The sequence below is a fragment of the Juglans microcarpa x Juglans regia genome, chromosome 3D (assembly GCF_004785595.1).
Source record: "Juglans microcarpa x Juglans regia isolate MS1-56 chromosome 3D, Jm3101_v1.0, whole genome shotgun sequence".
NCBI classification, from domain to species: domain Eukaryota; kingdom Viridiplantae; phylum Streptophyta; class Magnoliopsida; order Fagales; family Juglandaceae; genus Juglans; species Juglans microcarpa x Juglans regia.
In genome coordinates this window covers 18,054,802-18,076,836 of record NC_054598.1, presented here as the reverse complement: position 1 = coordinate 18,076,836, position 22,035 = coordinate 18,054,802, and the positions used below count along the sequence as shown (strand labels likewise).

The 22,035-nt window shown below is 38.4% G+C and overlaps 2 protein-coding genes across 5 annotated transcripts; both read right to left on the bottom strand.

Annotated features, from left to right (window-relative positions):
* Positions 1–685: 685 nt before the first annotated feature.
* Positions 686–20,729, bottom strand: LOC121255783 (uncharacterized protein At2g02148). 4 transcript variants are annotated; one of them, XM_041156288.1, is made up of 8 exons: positions 20,228–20,722; positions 19,274–19,397; positions 18,817–19,158; positions 18,435–18,597; positions 18,208–18,331; positions 7,785–7,841; positions 1,922–2,176; positions 686–1,026 (listed from the first exon to the last, which is right to left on the bottom strand). In XM_041156288.1, exons 1-8 carry the CDS (start codon positions 20,483–20,485, stop codon positions 925–927), a joined length of 1,425 nt encoding a protein of 474 aa, XP_041012222.1. In that variant the 5' UTR covers positions 20,486–20,722; the 3' UTR covers positions 686–924. The 4 variants fall into 4 exon arrangements, with proteins under 4 accessions (XP_041012222.1, XP_041012223.1, XP_041012224.1 ...); XM_041156289.1 differs by lacking the exon at positions 686–1,026 and adding an exon at positions 6,954–7,120 and having other exon boundaries at positions 2,041–2,176; positions 20,228–20,729; XM_041156290.1 differs by lacking the exon at positions 686–1,026 and adding an exon at positions 6,954–7,108 and having other exon boundaries at positions 2,041–2,176; positions 20,228–20,729.
* LOC121255784 (exodeoxyribonuclease-like) lies at positions 13,592–14,317 on the bottom strand. The gene is made up of 2 exons (XM_041156292.1): positions 14,009–14,317; positions 13,592–13,978 (listed from the first exon to the last, which is right to left on the bottom strand). The coding sequence occupies exons 1-2, from the start codon at positions 14,315–14,317 to the stop codon at positions 13,592–13,594; spliced, it is 696 nt and encodes a 231-aa protein (XP_041012226.1).
* Positions 20,730–22,035: the final 1,306 nt, after the last annotated feature.

Here is a 22,035-nt window from a genome sequence, read left to right as displayed (position 1 = left end):
TTATTTCTATACTTGGTTATGTATGGTAGTAATACTATGATGTTTATTTATACTAAAGTAACTAAACTATTATTAGTTTATTTACATTATAGTATAAGTATATTATTTTATAATAATTATCTCATAATAGTATATTATTGAATTTAACTATATAAGTTCTAGTTATATAACTAAAGAAATATGCTAGCATATATGATAAATGTATAAATAATTGCATATTTTATAATATATGTATAATATTGGAGTCAGATTCAAAGTCGAAGTCAGATTTGAAAGGCAAAGTCAGAATTGGTTCAATGACACCTCTGACTCCGACTCCGGCTGAAAAATTAAAAGAAACTCAGAGTCGAGTTAAATCATAGTTAGATTCAGAGTTATATTTTTGAAATTTTGCCCAACCCTAAATTTAGTGAAAGGGCAATGGAGCTTATGTGTTTAGTTCTTTGGAATCCAAAAATATACAAGTAATTTAAAACTAAAAATATATGTAATCTTGTGGAGAAGTTTTATTCAAAAGATTTTACAAAACAAGAAAAAAATCAATTAAGATTTTTTTGGATAACCCCTTTTGGATAGTGAAAACGTTTCATTTCATCTCAACATTACAACTTTCTCAAATTTCCACACAAAACATAATAAACAATTCAACTTTTTCAAATTCCAAAACAATAATAGTATTAAAAAATAATATTTTAATAACATTTTACTCAACTTTCAACTTTCATTTAAAACGATCTCTTCTCATCTTTATCTCATCTCATCTTACTATCCAAACCACACTAAATGTCTCTACACTTGAAAATATCGTACATCAGATCTAAAACTTGACCTTCTACATTAGTACATATATTTGAAACTCCTAAATCAAATATAAAAGAATATGAATATAAATATATTTATGTACATATAAGTGACAGCACCATGTCACGTTCCTAACCTTTTAACACCGCATTCAGAGCAGAATTTAGAGGTTTCTCTCAAGTACGGGGCCCCACATTCGTCACAAAACTTTGCCGGGCTGGATGGCTGACATACGATCAATCTTAAAAGTTCAGTAAAGACACGGGTTGAAAGAAAAAGATAACAAATAAATCCTGAGCCTTTTTCAAACATTCACAAAGCTAATGAAGCCCTACTTTGTTTTCCATAAGAAAAAGCATCAATAAAGATTCGAGAAAAATGCGCTATTTACAGAGAATTAAGCAAGAATCATAGATAGCTTAAGCTCGTGAGGATACATAAAGATTCTAATCAAATATACAATGAAGGAAATGGACCATTATTCTGATGTAACATAAATAATGCTGGGACAAAAAGATCACATGAATTGAGACATTGAAATGACATACCGGCCATTGTTCCTCTTAATAGATTGGCAATACAAGTTCACACTCACACAACATCACATATCAACACAAGAAAACATGTGAATGCAAAACTCTGCTAAAGTCATGTAATATATATTACATGATTTTCTTTTTTTATAAAGTATAAATTACATGAAAAATAAAATGGCACAGTAACACATCTCTAAAAATGTTTCTCAATATAACTCACTTGCTGTTGAAAACATAAGCACGCACATATACACACAAAGAAATCAAACGTCAACAATAGAATATTGCTTTTAGGGGATAGATCGCAGGTGATATCTATCCCCTGCTATGGTCAAATATGCTGAGCTACTTTTGACCAACTTTGTTTTGGCTGGCTAGAATAATGGAAAAATAGAAGTCCACAAATAGGTTGTATAGATGTGCATGTTCTACACCAGAAACATTAGCTAAAATTTAACATAATATCTTTATCGTTGAGGGTAACCATGCGACTAACCATGAAAATAAAAGTAAAACTTATGATATTCAAATAGGTGCTATCATAATTCATAGTAGATGGAGGAAAAATCGAATTAATAACCCACCAGTACATGCAAACGCCCTCCAGCATGACCACCACCTGTGAGCGGTTGTAAGGATGCCATCTGTTGTGATATGGTTGGTTGATGAGGATGAGAAATTTCAGGCAAGTGAGAAGCAGGAACACATTGATGACTGTGAGGATAGTGGGATGCAGGGTGCATGTGTTGTTGATGATTCTGATGAACTGGGTGAAATTGGGGCTGATGCGAAAGCTGTTGCATAGGATGTTTGCAAATGATCTGCTGCTGATTTTGTGGCTGCAAAGAGGGATAAGAAACGGTTAAAAAAAAAAATATATTTACCAAAGAACAAAAAAGGCTACTATATATTGAATGCCATGAAAATATCAAGAACACATTTGCAAACGTCTCAATCACAACCATGGCAATCTAATAGCATTATTAATATGAATATAGACAAAGATTGATTTTAGTTGATTTCTGAGTGGTGCATGTGAATATAAATCTAAACAGGATTTGCTCTGAATCATGAAGTGAACTAAAATGAGGTGAACTCCACATCTAGGCCCTGCCCATTATTTTAAAAAAATGGACACAGAATGAGTCAGGATTTTAACCAGCCTTAACCACTTCAGAATCACATTTTTATTTGACTATGGAATGCATGATAAGGTCTCAAATTAATCTCTGGTTCAACATGTAGATATGGCACATGAGTCTTCAAAGAAGTGCTGCTAAACATTTTTGTCTTTATACTTCAGATTTTTCCAGTTCACCAACTACTCTCAGCACAGCCTCATGACAGTATTTCACTCCAGCCACAGTTAGGGCTGTCAATTTTTTACATGACCCTCAAACCCGACAAGTAATATTTTTTTTTGACAAGTGAGAAGATATTTTATTGATATTGAAATAGGCATAGTCCAAGCACATAGGAAGTATACATTTGATTACACCTAGTTAGGAACTAGAAACCGACATGTAATATTAGGGTTAAGGTTGGGCATAATAGGGCTAGGGTCAATTCGGGTTGACCTGGTTAATAATTGAGTAGTGTTGAGTGACTCAACCTGCGGGTTATGTGTTGACCCGATCATCCAAAAGGAAACCGGTCAGTTGGGTCAACCCATGATCCGGTCAGTTGGGTCAACCCATGATCCGATTGACCCGCTACATATTTCTAACTAGAAATTGAATTTTAAATAGAAACATAGAACTCTTGTTTTAATTATATTCTTAAATGTTTCTTGTATAACCTGTCGTGTTATAATAGTAAGAATGTTCAAATATTTGTGAATCTTTTTCATTCTTGTTTTTATTTTTAAACGGGTCTTCTCGGGTTGACCTAACCCGAATTGATAAACGGGTCAACATTAGTTATTTGGGTCGGGTTCGGGTCCAATGTGTTTGAACGAATTAGTTATTCGTGTCGGGTTCAAGTTGACTTGAAATTGACCTGACCCGACACAATTGACAGCCCTACACCACAACATAACTTCACTCACATAAGTTTGGCTGTATTAATGTTAGGCCGCGCATAATCATTAACCCTGGTGGAGCATAATTCTGGAGGATCAGAACTCTAGTTTCAGGTCCTGGTCCACTGTACCCATGAGACAAGTTCTATGGAAGTTGACGCTGAGCAACTACAAGTATTTGTGTTAACCTAATTTGAGGCTTGTTTTCTAACCATCTCTTTAATGAACCTTGTAGGATCTACAATATTTCATTCTAAACACCTGAAATTAGATTTTTAGTTGGGTCAACAATCATGCAATGTCCTACAAGCAGGGCAATAGTTGTTCATGGTGCGGCATCAATTATAGCGACATTTCTGGACCAGTGAGCAGATAGGCTTTAGCACTAAAGCGAAACAAAAGAACGAAGAAAAAAATGAAGGGGAAAGGAGCAGAAAACAATTTGTCAGGGTGCAAATGTCCCTCCCAAAGGCAGCTTGCGAAATTCATGTTTCGGAACAATAAATAGGCAAAACCTTTATAGGATAACTAAAGCCAAAAAAAAAAAAAAAAAACATGCAGTCCCTATTGTATCATCCAGACCCCAAAAGTGTGATTTTATTATTTTTTTTATTATTATTATTACTATTTTATTAGATATGTTTGGAGGTAGTAATTTGTTTAGAATAGGATTTCTCTACTGTTAAACTATAAGCCTCTTTTATTTTTCTGTTTGGTCTCCCAGATTGGGTAGTTTCCTGATTTGAAACTAACTTTCAACTCTAACACTTCAAAACTCTTATATCCTCTCAGTGCTTCTTTCCTTGTGGGAGTAGTTTTCCAAAGTTTAGTCGAATTCAAACCTCCAGATCACTCACGATATCTCCCTACCCCTCATCTATAAAACCCACAAGACCCTTAGCAAAAACCATGAAACTTGCACACATTAGCCACCATAGCAGCTTCGGCAGACATAGCAAAACCCACAAATTGAGACATCTTTGCCGGAAACCATCACTGAGCACACCGACAGTGAGCCTTCCTTCCTTCACTGCGTGCATGACCCATAAGTCCTCTGGGTCTTTGTTTTCTCCAAACCGAGAATAAAAACAGCCCCTGCATTTGTTCCCAGCCACCGTCAACCACATCAGGGAGCGTCGGACCACCTCCCGGCAGCCACAGAGATCTCCGAACAGCCAAGTTCCGTCGAACCCACACCTTCCCTGTAAGCCCAAGCCGGAATCCTCCTTCCTTCTCCATTGTTTCCATTTGACAGTTTCTCTCCCTCTAAACTCTCTCTCTCTCTCGCCGTCACACCACCATAGGGACCCTCCAGCTACGTTGCCAGTCCTTCTCAGCCACCCAGAGCCGCCGCATATCAGCTTCTCCTCTCGATGCTCAGCCATTTCTTTCATCTGTTTTAGTCTCGTGTGTTTTAATTTCCAGAAGCGTAGACACCCTTGAGTTCATAAGGGGCCCTTGGGCCCTAAGCCCATTCGGCTAGTGTTTCCTTGAGTTGGTATTGGGCCTAGTTTTTTTTTAAATGAACTTGTTGGGCTTATTTCAGAAACTATAATAATTTAAGTGAGTGAATTTTGGGTTGACAGAAACTGTTTTATTGTTTTAAAGTGAGCTGGTGGTGCTTTACAAAAACCCATTTTAGTGATTTTAATTAGGCTATTTTTATTTAATAGGAGCTGCGCTGGAATTTAAGCCCAAAGTTTTACATGAATAATTATGAGCCCATAGACACAATTTTTATGAAAAGTATTTAAGGGATTTTAAAGTATATTTTTAAAGTATACTATGAAGCCTATTATTTTAGTTAAGTTCCATTATACGTATTTAACTACGTAGAGTATTACGACACGCTTTTCTAGGAAATTAGTAACGTCTAGTACCTTGTATAGGTAACACGCCACAAAGTGGGAATCAGGAAGCGGCGTTAAGAGGTAATTAGTATGATCATATAATTGCATGTGTAATATAAATGTTCTAACTGTATATGAAAATATGATGTTTGTCTACGCTATGCTACGAGCTAAGTCAAGGTTAGATCCCTTTCATGATCTTCGATGAATTATAATGATATGCATGTAAGTGAGCCATACAATGTAATGTCATGAAGTATTTAGATCATATAAGTCATGTAATGTTCATGTAGTTCTCAGATCATGTATGCCATGGAATGTTTATGTTCAGATCACATTATACCATGTCATGTCATATTATGCTATGTACAAGTGTATGCCATGCTAGAAAAGTACAAGTCCAACAAACTTCTCATGCATTAAGAACGATAAGATGTTAAGGGTGACACGGACCTAAGTGTGTTCACCACAAAATATGTTAAGACGGTGCCACGGACCTAAGCGTGGTTCACCATATGTTAAGTGAAACACGGACCTAAACATGTTTCACTCCAAGTTACGTTAAGGATGGCATGGATCTAAGTGTTCATCACAAGTTACGTTAAGGATGACAAGGACCTAAGCGTGTTCATCACAAGTTATGTTAAATGTGACACGGACCTAAGCGTGTTCATCACAAGTTATGATAAGCGGTGCCACGGACCTAAGCGTGGTTCACCATATGTTAGGTGAAAGACTCAAGCATGTTTACTCCATGTTATTACAAGTTATGCGGTGTCACGGACTCAAACGTGGGTCACCATATAATAAGTGAAGGACAAGATAAACAAGTCATGTTTACGTCAGTCATTTATGAATTCACGTTATATATTTGCCATGATTATGTATGATTCCACTCATATTAATGATGAATAGATATGCTATGTGAATCTGTGATGATATATGTATGTATGTAGAGTTGTTCAGAAATTAAGCCTATGTTAAATTAAGTTATGATTACGGTATGATTGTGAATCTGTGATGATGTATGTATGCTACGACGAGTCTTTCAAAAATTAAGTCTATGCTAAGCCAAGTTATATTTTACGGTATCATATACTATTTACTGAGTATTCGACTTATTTTTGTTGGTTTCTATGTTTTCTTCTATGTTTAAATGTCACAGATGATGAGTGTGAGGATGCAGAGCTGGAGGGCCAGGAATAGATCTAGTGTAAAGACTTAGAAAGGAATAAGTGTTAGTTACACAAGAATTAGTTTAGTTTATGTTTTTACGTTATGTTTTCAGTTTCATAATTCGAAGACATGTTCAATTTAGTTTGATTTTTTTTTTTTTTTTTTTTTTTTTTTTTTTTGTAAATGAGCTATTTTTCGTGATTTCGAATCTCTTCACCGGGCATTATGTTATGAATGATTCGTAATATAGGGGTGTTACACCTATGCATGGTGAATAAAAACTAGGTATCATTTTTTACATTAAAGAGGCCCACCAATAAAAAAGAAAGAAATTGATAAAATCAAAGTACCATTTGGGAGAGAGACCTAATTGTTATTTTGTGAGGCTCTGGATTATCGTCACAGAATAACAATGCGTCATTTGCAAAATGGAGATGAGACACTAGAAATTCATTGACATCCAATTCCTTAAATTTGAATTATCTAGAGGATGATATATTCCGATTAAAAAAAAGCCTAAAGAGACAAATAGGGTCCCAAATAAGGATAGAGATAAAGAGCTGTAATTACCTAATGTTATCCCTACTTCATATCCTAATTTGTGAACAAGCACGAGCTCCTGTTCCATGACGAGGCCAATAGAGTTTCTTTCCTTCTAAATCTTTCGAGTTTTCCTCTTCTATGTCCACCTTCTTCTCGAATTCTTTCTCATACTCAGTTGTAGCCTGATCATAAGGCTGAGCTGTAGGTCAGCACCAAGTTCGTGGCTGACTAGCTTTTTCATGGATCAAACTAGATCAGCCTGCCTTCTTGTTATCCAAAAGAAGAAAAAAAAAAAAAAAAACATGGCTAGGTACATGTTTCAATTTTCCTTTTTGAGCTTTTTAATGAAATATTTTATTAATTAACAAAAAAAATGAATAGGGTTTTGTGGATAAAGTGAAGCCATGACGGTTGTTCTACAGCTTCCATGGTTCCCCCAGTTTTGTATTGGCGAGCAAGTTGAAAGACCTAAAGAAACAGGAGTTGGTCGTATTCAGAATCAGAAAAGGTTTCTATTGAATAAATTATGTGGTTGTGATGGGATTCCGGTGAGCTTTATGCATAGAGAAGGAGGAAATAGGATATTGCTAGAGAACTGGGCCACACAATCCTTGTGGAAAAAGCGAGTTGGAGATAGATATCTAGCACTATGGCAGAAGGAATGAGAAGAACACTAAAAATTTTCCATTGTTTGGCTAACTTGAATCAAACAAAAAATACTATCAAATCCCTAGTGATAAGCGGCTCAATCTCAATGGACCGAAAAAAGTAAGTGAGCATATCATACATTTTTACATATGCCTTTACTCTAACCCATAGAAAATAGACAATAATTGCTTCTTAAACAAATTCACTTACAGAGCGAAAACCTTGAGCAGTAGCCAATGTAGAGGAGTTATCTGTGATTGGAAATGCCTGAAAATACAACAAAAGTACAAGAAGTTACATCTACCTTCAATTTAGTCAGTAAGGCACAGCAATCAAAATGTGTTACAATCTACTTAGTTGAATTCCCAATATTTTCTATAAAAGCTTTATGAACAAATCTCTTGTCATTACGCAGAAAACAAAAAGTCAAATGGCATATCTTTTTTTTCATAGCACAAATTTTGTTAAAAGCGCAGTGGGGTGCAACCCAAATACACAGGAAGTATACAAAAGGATGTATCCATCTAGCACGAAAAAGAGCAAAACTCCTTGAGCTCTAAAAGATTGGAGACTTTGTAGGTGGGTATATCCTTCTGTATATTGGAGCTTGTATATGGCTTACACCAGCTATAAAGTCTACTGTGCACCCTATTGTCACAAGCCAACATAAAAGGAAAAAGGTCCATTAGTGATCCAGGGAGCCTTCTCTAAGAAAACATTGGGAATTTAGCTTCCCATTCAGGAAAGAGAATAAACCTGCAATTCGAGACCATATTGCCTAGTCACGCTAGTTGGACCAGCTATACTTCCCTCCCATGAGGAGGATATCTATAAGACTCTGTTCAAAAATGAATTCAGACACCTCCAATGTAGCTTGACCGCTCAAGAATAGTGGATATCACCCGACCTCTCACTCAGATAGCAGATAACATTATAGTCACCCCAATACACCATGGAATGCTCCACCAACTAATTTAACACCCCAATGCATCCCAAAGAAGTCTTCTGATACAATTATCATTAGATCCATAAACTCCAACAAAGCCCCACTTAAATTTGTCATTGACATATTTGAACCTACAGGTAACAATGAAATCTCTCACACATCCATCATTTTTTTTTTTCCTTGATAAGTAACATCCATCAATTTTTTCTACCACCTTCCTATCACACATGAGCAAAATCCCTCTGAAAGCCTCATTTGAGCCCATACAGCACCAATCCATGTGTTGCATCCCACAAGCTTCACATAACAACACTAGAAACAACAGCCAGCTTAGTCTCCCACAAACAAACAAAATTTGTTTCAATTCCCTGATTAAATTCTTGACATGTTGATATCATTTGTCTTCAAGAGACGAAGCTGAAGTTCATAGATAGAAGTATTGTTAGAAGTTTGTGGGGATGTCTTCATATGGGTTGGGTCTATCTTGCTTCTAAAGGGGCATCGGGAGGTATTCTTTTGTTCTGGGATACAAGAGTTGTCAATCTGGCCGAGGAGTATGTCGGGGAATATTTGGTGGCTTGTTCCTTTAAAAATGTGGATGATGGCTACAAGTGGTCTTTCACTAGTGTATATGGTCCTAATGTGGACAACAATAGAAGGTTCCTTATGAAGGAGATTGATGGTATGTGTAGTTGGTGGGATGGGTCGTTGTGTATTGGGGGGATTTTAATATAACTCGTTTTTCGAGTGAGAGGTTGGGGGATTCTTGTATTAGCCTGGCTATGGCAGAATTTTCTGATCTTATTTTTGAATTGGACTTAGTTGATTTACCTTTTTTTTTATAGGTACTTAGTTGATTTACCTTTGGCTGGGGGAATTTTATATGGTCCAAAGGGAGGGTCTGGTCAAGACTGGACAGATTCATTCTATCTTCATCTTGGGAGGCCATTTTTCTGATTTTTGTCAAAACAGACTTCCAAGGCTATGTTCAGACCATTTCCCCATTTTGCTAGATTGTGGGGGTCTCCATGAGGGACGTAGATATTTTAAATTTGAAAGCTGATGTTTTTGTGGAGAAGGTGAGAGTGCGGTGGTCCTCTTATGATTTTTCTAGTACGCCCAACTTTGTGTTGGCTGGAAAGCTAAAAGCTTTGAAGGAAGATCTGAAATTGTAGAATGATGAAGAATTTAGGAAGATTGATGATCAGAGGAAGATTCTTTTTGAGGAACTTTCATGCTTCGATAAAAAGGAGACTGCTGGGGTTCTCATGGATGAGGAGAAGGCAAGGAAGATTGTTGTTGTGGCTAATCTGGAAAAACTTACTCTCATGGAAGAAATCTCATGGTGACAAAAATCCTGGGCCCTTTGGCTGAAGGAAGGACAAGTGTACCAGTTTTCTTCATACTATTTAGGTGCTGCATTCGAAAGGATATGTTCTTTCTGACAGATCTGAAATTAAGAATCACCTAGTGCAGTTTTTTGATAATCTACTCATGGAACAATTCCCTTGGAGGCCTAATGATGAGGACATCTCCTATTATTGTTATTTTGGTTATTTTACTTATGTTTTATTTATTTTATTTGGGTTTGTATTAATGGGCTTGGGCTTTAGCCCATAGACTTTCTAAGGTTTATTTAGGGTTTGTGTTATTTTACTATTTAAATGCTTGTAATGAAACATTGAAGGCAGTTTTGAGATTAAACAATTGAGTGCTGCTGTCATTCTTCAAACCCCTTTCTCTTTGTCTTCTTCTTCTTTATCTTTTCTGGCTTCTTTCTTCTCTGCAACCATTATTTTCCATGTTCTATTGCTTTCTCATCTTTTATCCTACATCACCTAAGGTTGATGGGCTTTTGACACGATTGATCAATCGTGTGCTGACTGGTTAGAGAGGATGTCTGAAGAGGAAGAGGTGTTTAATTTGCTGAAAGGAATGGACAAGGATAAAGCGCCGAGACCGGATGGATTTTCAATAGCTTTTTTCCAGGTCTATTGGGATATTATCAAGGAGAATGTTATGAAGCTTTTTGTTTTTTCTTTTTTTTTTTTTTATAAGTAAGAAGTAAGTTTCATTGATATGAATGAAAGATAGGCATAGCCCAAGTACACGGGGAGTATACAAAAGAAAATGCCTAAATACATTCTAAAAGAACTACATTAAAGATAAGAAATCATGCACATTATTTCCATCAAGGACAATAGCTGAAAACCATAGAAAGAAGTAAAGTGTGTAGAAAAAAATTCTAGAGCTCCGCTATTGTTCTCTCTCTATCTTCAAAACACCTTGCGTTCCTCTCCATCCAAATACACCACAAAATGCATAAAAGTATCATCTTCCAAACTGCAGCCACCTGGGGACAGTCTTGAATATCCTTCCAGCAGGCAAGCATATCAGCCACCTTTGACAGCATAACCCAAGCAACATTCACTCTACTAAATATCCCATCCCACAACTCTCTTGTCACCTCACAATGCAATAAAAGGTGGTCTACTGATTCCCCGTGTTTTTTGCACATACAACACCAATCCATCACAATGAGGCCCCTCCTCCGCAAGTTGTCCGTGGTTAAAATATTCCCCAGGGCTGCAGTCCACACCAAGAAAGCTACTTTGGAGGGTACGCGTGATCTCCAAATGCTCTTCCATGGGAAAGGTACATTACCTTGTGAAGCCAGCGTTTTATAGTATGCCTTCACTATGAACTTCTAGCTACTACTGGTTCTCCATTGTATTCTATCAACCTGTGCCATAGAACTTCTTGCGAGATCTCCTGAGGAATGTAGTAAGCTGAAAAATTTTGCAACGGTAGACAGCTCCCAGTCATGATTATCCCAAGTGAATAGAATGTTCCACTGATAGATACCATGAGCAAACACTAACACATCTGGCCACCGTAGCCTCCCTATTAGCTGCAATGCTATAGAGCGCTGGGAAGGCCCTCTCCAAAGAGCGTTCACCACACCAAATATCCTGCCAAAACCTGATTCTAGTACCCTGGCCAACCACGTAACGGATGTTGTTTTCGAAACACTGCCAACCCCCCCTAATATATCTCCACAAACCCACACCATACAGCCCCTCACTAAATTAGTGCACCAACCACCCCAAGCACCTCCATGTCTAGAGTTAACAATTTCCTTCCACAAAGACTCACCCTCCAAATGATACCTCCATAACCATCCATTTCCCCAATAATGCTTTGTTGAAAGTCCTTAGATTACACACACCCAAACCTCCACATTCTATTGGGGAACAAACTTTATTCCAATTGACAAGATGAAATTTGTTTTCCTCTCCCAAACCACCCCACAAAAAAACCCGAAATAACTTCTCTATCCTATTAGCCACCCCAGCAGGCAACGGAAATAAAGATACAAAATAGGTTGGAAGATTAGATAAAGTGCTTGTGATTAGTGTAATCCGCCCTCCCTTAGAAAGATACAACCGTTTCCACCCAGCCAACCTTTTCTCCACTTTCTCAATAACCCCTTCCCAAATAGCTCTTGCTTTGAAAACGCCCCCAAAGGGAGGCCCACATATTTCATGGGCAGAGAAGACACATTGCACCCCAAGAGAGCTGCTAGATTGCTTATTTGAGGCACCTCACCCACCGCCACCATCTCAGATTTGCCAAGGTTGACCTTAAGTCCTGACACGGCTTCAAAGCATAACAAAAGTGCTCGTAGAGCTTGAATTTGACCCAACTCCGCATCACAAAAAAGGAGTGTATCATCTGCAAATAGAAGATGTGAGATCATAATAGAACCATTTGTTTCATTACCCACTGAAAATCTAGAAAAGAAACCACCCTCAACCACAGCCTTCACCATCTGGCCAAGTGCCTCCATGACAATAACGAAAAGGAATGGAGACAAAGGGTCCCCTTGCCTCAGTCCACGTGAACTATTAAAGAAGCCTGCAGAGGTACCATTAACTAACACTAAGAATCGAGCAGTAGTAATACAATGGCGAATCCATGAAATCCACCTATCACCAAAACTGCATCTCCCAAGAGAGTATAGGAGGAAATCCCAATTTACGTGGTCATATGCTTTCTCCATATCAAGCTTACATAGGATACCTGGTGTGCCCTCCTTCAACCTGTGATCCAAACACTCATTGGCAATAAGAACCGAATCAAGGATCTGCCGCCCCCGTACAAATGCATTTTGGGGTTTTGAAATAATTTGCTCCATCACCACGCTTAACCGATTAGCAAAAACCTTCGAAATAATTTTGTAAACCTCACTCACCAGGCTTATAGGACGGAAATCCTCCACTTCCATTGCCCCATGTTTCTTCGGTATGAGAGCTAGGAACATCGCATTAAGGCATTTCTCAAATTTTTTGAAAGCATGGAATTCAAGAAAGACCTGCATTACATCACCTTTCACAATCTCCCAGCAATATTGGAAAAAACCCATCGAAAAAGCATCCAGCTCAGGCGCTTTGTCTTTAGCCATACTGCTAATGACCTTATACACCTCATCCTCTTCAAAAGATCTTTCCAGCCAATTCACACTCTGTATGTCAATTGACTCAAAAGGCAAATCGAGCTTCGGCCTCCAGCTAGCCGGTTCCGTAAGCAAATTCTCATAGTAATTCACAATATGATCCTCTAGTTCAATAGGGGAAGAGAGAACTATATTACCTGTCCTGAGTGTCTGAATAGTGTTGTTGCACCTATATGAGTTAGCCACTCTATGGGAGAACTTTGTACATTTATCTCCTTTTAACCAAAGAGCCCTGAATTTTTGTCGCCACGAGGTCTCCTCCATCAACAACACTCTCTTGAGTTCAGTCTCCACCACATTCTTCCTCAATAGAGCCTCTTCGGAAGTATCTCCCCTCGATACCTGCCCCTCCAACTCCTGTAATTCCTCCATAAGGGTAGTCTTCTGGTTGTCAATACTGCCAAAGACTTCCATGTTCCACCTCTTTAAATCTTGCTTTAAAGCTTTAAGCTTGCCTGCAAGAATGAAGCTAGGTGTACCCATGAGCTGGTAAGAAGACCACCAAGACCGAACTTTCTCACCAAATCCTTCCGCTGTTAATCACATATTTTCGAACTAGAAATACTGGCAGCCCCTATGAACTCCTCCGCAATCTAACAAGATAGGGAAATGATCCGAACAGACCTGGGCCAACCGCTTCTGCCTTAGTTCCGGAAAGTGAGCTTCCCAAGAAGGAGAAATAATAAACCTGTCAAGTCTCGACCATCCCCTGCTATTGGACCATGTGAACTTACCCCCAATAAGCGGAAGATCCATAAGATCCAAATCAAACATAAACTCAGAAAACTCCTCCATAGCTGTAGAAATGTGAGAGTTGCCTGATCTCGCACTCGGAAAGCGAGTGATGTTAAAATCTCCACCCATACACCACGGCACGTCCCATAGACAATGTACGCCCGCCAACTCCTCCCAAAGTCTTCTCCTCTCACTATCCGAATTAGGCCCATAAATGCCTACATAAGCCCATTCCCACCCATCTACTACATTTTTAAAAAGATTAGCAACAGAATAAGTCCCAATGCATTCCTCAGTCACCTCCACAACCCTTTTATCCCACATTAAGAGAACGCCCTCGGCCGCTCCTTCCGAAGGCAAATAAGACCAACCTACATACAAACATCCCCACAAGTTGCGAATTAGTCTTCTATCAACGGTCCTCAATTTTGTTTCTTGAATACATACCACATCAATCTTCCACGATCGCAATAAAGATTTAATGCAAAGGCGCTTGTTGCGATCATTAAGCCCCCGCACGTTCCATGAGAGGATCTTAGGTTTCATGGACAATAGAAACTCCCCTCCCTTTCATTCTATCCCTTCCGCTACTCCCCTCCTTCACTTCATAATTTATAAAGCATTCAAGCCTTTTAAGTTCCCTATCTCTCTTAGTGGCGGACTTCGAACGACTATCTTCGATGGCAACAAGAAGAGCCCTGAATTGTTCTTCAAATCCCGGACAAGACACCCCAAGAATAGATTGCAGTTCCTCCACTTTTTTAAACACCCAATCGGAGATGAACTGGTCTGAATTTGGATTTGGAGGAACCATGCATATTGGATCCGCGTCACCCCCGTTAAAACACTCCTCTTCACAGATAGCTAACTGCAAATGTACCCCATCTGGCTCCGTCACAAAAAGCACATCTTGTTCCACAACTCCAGATACCACCATAACACCACTGTTTGAAGCAAAAACATCTCCAGATGCCTCTTGTGAAGTTTGCGACCCGTTCTGTGCAAGTCCCGAGTCGATAAAAGCTACAGAGAGCGACGGCAAGGCCTGCTCATTATCATCCAACGTCTGTGTAAGCCCAGCCACCATTGTCGGAGGGACAACAACTGCGGTCGTCGGAACTAGGACAGAGACCACCTTCGCCTTGTTCTGCGCAGATCCCGTGATGACTACAGTAGCAATAATACTCGACTCGGCTCCATTTTGACCCAATACGGCTTCGGAAGACGGCCCTGCTACCGCCGGCACCTCCAAGGCCTTCGGAGGCGACGTCTGAGACTTCGTCGGCGTCGGTGCCTCGGGTCTAGACTCTGATGGGCCTTCACCGTGCGGTATCTTCTTGCGCCATGAGAAGCCCGTTGGATATGTCTTCTTGGGCTGAAGCCCAGTTCCCAAACTACCCACCTTAGCCTTGCCTTTGGACCCACCCATGCCTTGGGCTACAGGCCCACCAAACTGAACCTCTCCCACTTTCATTCCCTCAAACGGGCCAAGGCTCGAGCCCATGCACCACTCCCCTTCAGAGAATCCTTCAACGCAACGTTTCAACTTAACTAAATGGTCAGACATCTCCTTCATCCTCCACTGCATATCATTTAGTTCCTTTAGCACCCTTTCTACTTTCTGCCCCAACCATGCACTGCCAACTCCTTCATCGTACTGGTTACTTGCCGAAAGAGTGTTGCCGTCTAACTTTTGAAAACATGATTTCTCATATTTTTGCACGTGTCTCGAGACGACTCCAAAGCCTCCCTGTACGACCGAGGTGGAGGTGGAAGGAAAGTTTTCCCCCTTTCTCTACCAACCTCCTGTAATGCTACTGCAATATTTCTCCACCCCGCTCCATCCCTATCCTTTGGGATAAAAATGAAGTTGCGACAGCCTCCCCCACCGTACTCCACCAAAGCCATGTAAACGCCACGAGCGTTTGAACACCGTTGTGCAATGAAAGCTTTGCCTCCTTCACGGTGAGCGGAATAAAACCCCTTGCTTCCAGTTTTCGCACATCCCTCCAGACTTCTCGAAAACCATCGTATAGAATCTACACCCAAGCTCAAACTTTTCACAACCTTCCAACCTTTCTCTGTAAGAAGCACCTCATGTCCCTCTCTACTCACTTCAAATATCTTCGATTCAATGACAATACGTTTCATGGAAGGCATCTTCCTTCCAAACAATATACCACCAGCAACGTCAAGAAGCCATAGCCACCATCTTAGACGTGAAAAAAAAAAAAGAGAAGTTAGAAGACTAATTCGCAGCTTGTGGTGGATGTTTGTAGAAGGGTCAGATTCTGGGTTGATGTTTGGTGAGGTGATGTTGGTCTCAAGCAGGTTTTTCCTTCTCTTTTCAGAATTGCATTGCATAAGGAAGCCTTTGTTGCTGATTATATGGACTCTTCGAATGGTCTGCTGTAGTGGAATGTGTAATTATTAGAGCAGTTCCAGATTGGGAAGTGGGAGACATTTTTTATTTCGATAGCACCTTGTATGCAGTGAATTTGGAGTGTGGTGTGGAGGACAAACTGCTGTGGATACACCCCGGAACAGGAATTTTTCAGTTAGATCTTTATACAATGCTTTGTCTACCCATTCTTCTACTGTTTTCCCTTGGAAGTGCATTTGGAAGTGCAAAGTGCCCCTAAAAGTTGCTTTCTTTGGTTGGCTGGCCTCTCACGGGAATCTTCTGACCATTGACAAGCTGAGGAAGCATGGCTTTTTTATAATGGATTGATGCTTCATGTGCCAAAGGAATGGAAAATCGATGGACCATCTACTTCTCCATTGTGACTGTGGCGAAGGCTCTATGGGATGAAATCGTTGTAAGGCTGGACATTGCTTGGGTGATGCCAAAGAGGGTGGTGGATCTTTTGGCTTGTTGGTGCAGAATACGGGGAAATTGTCAAGTAGCGGGTGTTTGGAAGATGGTGCCCCTATGTCTTATGTGGTGTATATAGAATGAAAGGAATGGAAGATGTTTTGAAAATAGAGAATGCTCATTGGGGGGTATTAGAGACATATTTTTCCAATCTTTGTTACTTTGGGCTAAGGCTATTGTATTAGAGGGGGTTAAATTTAATGACTTGTATGCTTCTTTTTTTGTTTTTAGGCTGTAATTAAGTATTTCACTCTTGTATACCACCTGTGTACTTGGGTTGTGCCTAATTATGAGGATCAATAAATTTTCTTCAAAAAAAAAAAATAAAATAATTTGACACGCAAGCATTTACTTCTCATCTCCCACACATCCATCAATTTTTTCTACCACCCTCCTATACCACATGAGCAAAATCCCTATGAAAAAAGCCTCATTTGAGCCCACACAGCACCAATCCATGTGTTGGCATCCCCACAAGCTCCACACAATAGCCCTAGAAACAACAGCCAGCTTATTCTCCTGCACACAAACAATATTCGTTTCAATTCCATGATTACATTCTTGACACGCAAGCATTTATCCATCTCATTCAAACCTCTCAAATTCCAAGACAACTTTTGGCTTCATCCACTAAATATTGACCCCTTTCCCTGTACCTTTGCCTCTGCTAGAATTACCACTCTTGTGATCATAACTAACAGGCAATGTTGACCCTTTTATTTATATGTGCGGCATGTTAACCTTTTTAATCCATGATTTCCTCCCACCTTAGATCTTATCAGAGTTTTTTGGTGACTTCAACCACCATTTGCAGTAAAAAAGACATCAAATCTGCTTCAAAACAGTCACATGATAGACCCACAAAACTGTAAAAGCCTTTTACCCTTCTCTAAAATCCATTCAATGGAATCAAGTGAAGGAGGTACATACTCTTCTAGAATAGCAAATGGAATACATTTAATAGGGTTCATAAAGACTCAATCCTTCCCCAGAATACAGCACCATATCAGAGAATGGAAGTCCCTTGTCAGCTACACTCCTCTGCTTACAAAGTTCTGCCACACAGATAGAATCTAGAACCTCACAACAATCCTTCACCTTGCTCCTCTCTGCTTGAGAGTCATTTTCTGAAGTATCATAAAGCTCCCCAGATAAACTACCTTTCTCCTAATGTCCCATGTTATCCAACTAATCCTCATCGAATACTGAAGGCACAATATCTATTGGAAAACCACTTGGAGATACATCCAAACAAGGAAGTCCTTAATGTATGTGCACATACATTCATCGTCAATGTATGTGCACAATTCTATCACTCGGGCAAGCTCCAAAGACAGAAAAAGATCAGGAAAATCTTCAGACTTTGAAAAGAGGAAGCTCCAATATCAGTTGTACCGGTGGGAATGCTGAATTGCTATTTCTTATTCTTTCTTTATTTTTTTCTTTCTGTTTTGTTTTTCTTTAATCACCTTTAAATGCTATCCAGAAAAAAAATCAACCATATAATTTCCTAGTGACATCTTTGATGACCTCTTAATTTGACATGTAAAATGAAACTTACAGGCAAACCAGTGATGTTAGACACTGAGTTTGTTGCGACACGCCTATACTTGTGTCTTGGAGAATAGAACTTATAATCTCGAGCAGAGACAGCTACCTCATTACGACCAGTCAATCGTTTAAACCTGCACTAATGAGCAAAAACGTCATAAATATATAGGCACACACAAAAATAGCGAAGCGGAGGTAACCCCTTCTAAACATAGAAAAACAACACCTACAACATACCACTCAGCATCTTCAATAGGCATACTATTTGGCTTTTCAATAATAACCAAACCATTGACTACCACAAAACGAACTCGCTTCTCTTCTTGTATTACTAATTCTGGAAATCTTGTCCTAGTTTCAACAGAAGTTGCCAACTCTCTTCTTTTGAATGTACAGGGTCCTGTTGAGCAAAGTTTAAAGATGCAAATACTAAATCTGGAGGTGTAAGAAAGAAATATAACAAAAGAAACCTATTAAAGCTCACTAGAAGTCACTTATTATCAAACACTAAAAGCAATAAATGAGAAGCACAAATACTATGCTAAAAATAAAACAAAACAAAGTTCCGAGCAAAGGTTTTTAATCCCAAAGGTACATTGAACAAGGAAAAATGAAATACCTTTCTTGGGGAATTTCTTAGCCAGCCTTCTATACAAACCACCAGCTGCCTCAAGAGCTACTCCAATGGTCTTCTCACGAATACCATTCAAGGAAGCAAGCCTAATATTTACATCAGCAACTAAAGTTTCATACATATTTGCCACATACATCAAGGGTAATGCAAACCTCGGGTCTCCTTCATACTGAACCTCTCTCATCTTCCTCTTATTCAGTTTATCTTGTCCAGACTGAATATTATAGTCAGCCTCAGAATCCGCCACTTCAATCACATTATCATGTACAAAATAATCCACAATAATTTGTAGAAATCTTGCCCTCGCTGATTCAATAGGTGCAACGTCTAGTTCAAAATTCAACAATTCAAATCAACCAGCCATTTTAGGCCAAAAAAAAAAAATGTCTATAGAATTCAATTAGAAATCCAATTAAGAGTTTCATTTTTAAATCAATTGTACCTTCAACTGTCAAGTTATCATAGGAACCCCTTGAAGGCCCATCGTTTTCAAGTCTAGAGCGATCTTCTTCAGCTCCTATGCTGTGAAGCGGTAAAGAGTTCCTATAGGATTCATGCATGCAGTCCTAAAAGATATATTGCATAGATTTAGTAATTTGCAAAACATTACACAATCGTATGACAACTATTGAATCTTAAAGCTTAAAAAACTCCTTTACATATGCATATCATTGTCACAAACTGAGAATGTACTAGTCATGCCTGTCTAATACTTCAAATCAATTATTATTATTATTATTATTATTATTATTATTATTATTTGATAAGAGATATAATCCTTCAAAAGAATCAGTACCTTATCGGGACTCCTCATATAGTCCAGTTTAATCTAATACACATCAATGTAGGACTTAGCACAGGTCCGTACGAAACCTTGACATTCTATACAATTATGGTATCGCAATCTTCCCCACAAAAATATCTCATGTCAGGAGCACTACAGAATGCCCCTACACCATATGGCGTTATTAAATTGACGCTTTTACCATTTATCAGGAGTTAAGATGCACTAGCTACGCCTGTGTGAGATCCCAAAAAACTACACGACCGAGGCTCCTCTCGTAATCACTCATAAAAACGAATTTCAGCGAGTGCACACCCAGTATGAGACTTTGACACATTCCCAGTATCTGATCCATTACCCCATCCACTCGTGTCTGAATTTTAAGCCCAAGCATGACACTACAAATTCTCATCAACCAACTCAGTCATCTAATTTCCTTATTTATAAACAAATTATTTAAACTTCGGAATAAAGTAAACTCTGTTCACTCATTTCCGTTCTTTTCTATCACTGTTTCTTCTATTTCCGTCAGCTTCTCAGAAATCATACAGACAGCCATTAAAAATAAAAAGAAACAAGAAAGAAACTAAAAAATAGATATGAGATACTCACAACGGAATTAGAATCAACATCGTTGTCCAAGCTATCTTCTGTGACGGCTTCCCGGTCAACGTCGCTGATGGCTTCGATGTCCGCAGGCCGAGCATCAACGGTGTTGAGGTCATGCAAAGGGCTTTCGATGAACGAATTCGCCGATCTCAGATTGTAGTGCTGCACTGGAACCCTGGTCCCCATACTCTTTCTCTGACACTTTTGCTGGTTACTTCTATACCCAAGAATGGAAATTTGTTGCAGATCTAACCCAGGCATGCACCCTTCAATCTTCTTCTTCTCCTTCGTTTGGATAAGAGTTTGTTGCCTGAGAGCCAAAGAGAGAGAACAGTGGGAAAGGTTGAAGGGTTTTGGGGCAGTGGGTTTGATTTGGAACGGCTATACAGACTGAGAGGAAGAGAGACCGTAGCTAAGCTTTCGGAATTCCAAACCTCACTCCGATCTCCACACCAAGCTCCAATGCCACTTGGGTCTTCACAACATACTCCCCGAGATACCGCGGGTGTTAAAGATATTATGGTGGCAACCTCACCTTTGCTAACGTGAGCTCTCCATACTATTCATTAGCTATAAAATGAACAAGCTACTTGGCAGTTCGAATTTGTTTCGATTAAACTCGAAATCAACTCAAATCGTAAATTAAATAGGCAATTCGTAAATACAAAATTAAGCTCAATTGTTAAAAGATACAAACTCGTATAAAACTCGACCGATTCGAATGATATTAATAAACAAATTCATGTAAAGATCGACTAGACTCGACTCGTCATCTCAATTTGTATATATATTTATACATATATAATACAATATATACATAATATAATAACCAAACATTGTATATGTATTATTAATTATGTATATAGAATTATAGTGACTTATAGTTATCAACTTTCTTCTACATATATTACAAATTTAATTTATAATATTAATATATCATAATGATATATTTATCTTATTCTTATCAAATATTGAATTGTCGTATAAAAAGTTAGGCTTATAGGATATAGGCTATAGGTATAACTTATCACTTATGATTCTATCATTCTATGAAGTACTATTGAAGATTTTATAATATTGTTATTAATCTATCATAATATCATTATTAAAGACTTATCACATATGATTCTTAGATTCTATCATTATATATTGAATAATGTTAGAGCTCCCGTTGGGACTCCTGCTGGAGCTCCAATATGTGTTTTCATGTGTTTTTTTTTTTTTTTTTGTTCCTTTTTATATAATAATTTTTTTAACAATTTTAAATATTTTGAAGAAATAAAAAAAAAAAACACAATATTATTAAAAAATATGATTTTTTATTTTACTTCGTGATTAAGGAAGTATTTTTTAATAATATTGTAATTTTTTTTTTTACTTTCTAATTAAAGAAATATTTTTAATGATGTTCTAAATTTATTTTATTTTTTAAAAATATTAAAAAATATTAAAAAATTTATAAAAAAATAACTTAAAAAAAAACAAATAGAAAACACATGCTAGACCGGGAGCCCCAGCGGAGCTGTAGCATTGTCCTTATATATTCGATGAAGTTGCATTCCCGCTGTAGCATTGTCCTTTTATATTCGATGAAGTTACATCGTATTTGTGATTCTATCATTCTAGATAGAAGGGTGGCACCTTCTAATTTTATTCAAGAAAACCTCCATAAGAGTCGCAATACAAACCAGACTCCGAAAACGTGTAAAACAAAGAGCAACAACAATCTTGAAACTAAAGACCTCTGAGAGGCATAAAAACAAACAGTTAGCCTCTAATGTAAGGGAGACCAAGCTTCTCCAATCTGAGCA